Here is a 2102-nt window from a genome sequence, read left to right as displayed (position 1 = left end):
TCTTCAATTTTTCCATTAATTCCCCTACTAGATCTGCTCGAAACCTAGGTCCTCTATCAGATAGGATCTCCAAAGGCGTACCAAACCTGCAACAAATGTACTCAAAGATAAAATCACCCACATCTTTGGCAGTGATCCTCCTAGTAGAGCATGCCTCTGCCCATCTAGTCATGTAGTCTACCCCCACGAGGACATACTCCTTCCCGGACTGCGTGCATGGTAACGGTCCAATTGCATCAATACCCCATTTTTTAAATGGGCCATAAGCTGAGATAGGACTCTGCTTCTCATAGGATAACCTCTTAGGACCAGCCTTTTGACAGGCCTCACAAGTGCGGCACGAGTGTTGCAAATCTCGGTGTAGACTTGGCCAAACAAAACCAGCTTGAAGAATCTTCCTACTAGTGATTTCTTGAGAAAAAATCGCACCACACACTCCCTCATGACAACTACTTAGAATCCCCTTGATCTCTTTGGTAGAAGGCACTTTTTTGAACAATGCATCCTTTCCTCTGCCGTACAAATCTTCATTCACTATGCAGTACCTGGTAGCCCTCCTAGCTAGCCATCTCTGACAAAGTGGATTCGTGCACTCTCAAACTTCCTCATTAGAGATTTGGACTCTCTCATTTTGGTAGCTAGTTTGTCACTCTTACAAGCCCACACCCCTATTATTTGTCTCACTATCAACATGGAATCACCAAAAACATTTAACCTAGTTATGCCACTAGAGAGACACCATTGTAACCCCAAGATGAGAGCCTGATACTCTGCCTCATTATTAGAGTGAGCCTCTTCCAGCTGAAACCCTTTTAAAAAAAAAAGTTCTCCCAAAAGATTTAGCAAAACAATTCCTGCTGACGCTCTGTCTTTTACTGGTTTGTAGGCACCATCAAAGTATAAACTGTGAGCCTCCAAAAGAAGCTCAGGCTCGGCTAAGGGGGGAGTCTTGCTAGGCTGCATTTTATCTGGTCTTTCATAGCATTGTTGTGTTAGCACATCTACTAGGCATGCCCTAGTAGTTCTCTCCACTTGTAGTGTGTAGTCAAACTCCTGTAGCTTCACCACCCATTTTGCTATCCCTGGGGATAGTTCCATGTGTTGCAAAGCATATGGGAAAACATCCTCAATGGTAAGCACAACAAACCTTTTTGGTAACAAGTAAGCCCTAAACTTTTCCACAACAAATTTAAATGCCAAGACCAATTGTTCTGTAGAGGTGAAGCCCTTCTCTGCTACAGTCATAACTCTACTTACAAAATACACAGGTCTCATCAAGTGTGTCTTTGGGTCCTTTTGCATCAAAACTGCCCCCAATGCCTCGCAGCCAAGGCTAGGGTTGACATAGAAGGTCTCCTCCCATCAAGGTTACAAGACAATAGGTAGAGATCCCAAAATTTTCTTAACCTCCTCAAAGCACCTCTCACTATTGCCATCCCATGTCAAGGTAGCTTGCCTCCTAAGTTGTTGTAGTGGATAGATTGCATGTAAAGGGAGATGAATGAAGCGACTCAAATAAAATACCTTTTGCAAAAATGATACCAATTGTTTTATGTTTGAAGGTGAAGGTAGAGCAAGGAGTGACTTCACTTTCTCGGAATCATCTTCTATCCCTTTCTCAGACACTACATGACCCAAAAGAGCTACCTTGGATTCCCCAATGTGGCACTTGTCCTTGTTGAGTTGCCCTCCCAACTGAGCTAGTCGTGTAAACCCTTAATCTATCTTGCTCAAGTGTAATGCTCTAGAGCTATAGATACAAAAGTCATCAATTAAGACTCTGATAGAATTACCAAAATAGGGATGAAAAACCAAATTCATGAACCGTTGGAAGGTAGTTGGGGCATTAGTCAGGCCAGATGGCATAACCCTTTATGCAAAACATCCCCATGGTGTAATAGAAGTCTTCAACCGCTGATCTTCATATGCAATCCTTATATGAAAATACCCTGAATACCCATCACACACAGTATACCTCTCAGGACCTCCCATTTCATTCAAGATCTCATCTTGAAAAGTGAGAGGAAAATGATCCCTCTTTGTAGAAGCATTTAGTGGCTTGTAATCTACACACACTCTCCATTTACCATTTTTCTTCGGAG

General features: G+C 42.7%; 1 protein-coding gene across 1 annotated transcript; it reads right to left on the bottom strand.

The window, feature by feature from the left end:
* Positions 1-561: 561 nt before the first annotated feature.
* Positions 562-1245, bottom strand: LOC147453196 (uncharacterized). Its single transcript, XM_086519349.1, has one exon. It carries the CDS (start codon positions 1243-1245, stop codon positions 562-564), a length of 684 nt encoding a protein of 227 aa, XP_086375475.1.
* Between the last annotated feature and the right edge of the window lie 857 nt (positions 1246-2102).

Source organism: Adiantum capillus-veneris, chromosome 8, assembly GCF_014529385.1.
Source record: "Adiantum capillus-veneris isolate H3 chromosome 8, ASM1452938v2, whole genome shotgun sequence".
Taxonomy (NCBI): Eukaryota; Viridiplantae; Streptophyta; class Polypodiopsida; order Polypodiales; family Pteridaceae; genus Adiantum; species Adiantum capillus-veneris.
The sequence above is the reverse complement of the archived record's forward strand: the minus strand, read 5'-3'. Positions and strand labels throughout refer to the sequence as shown.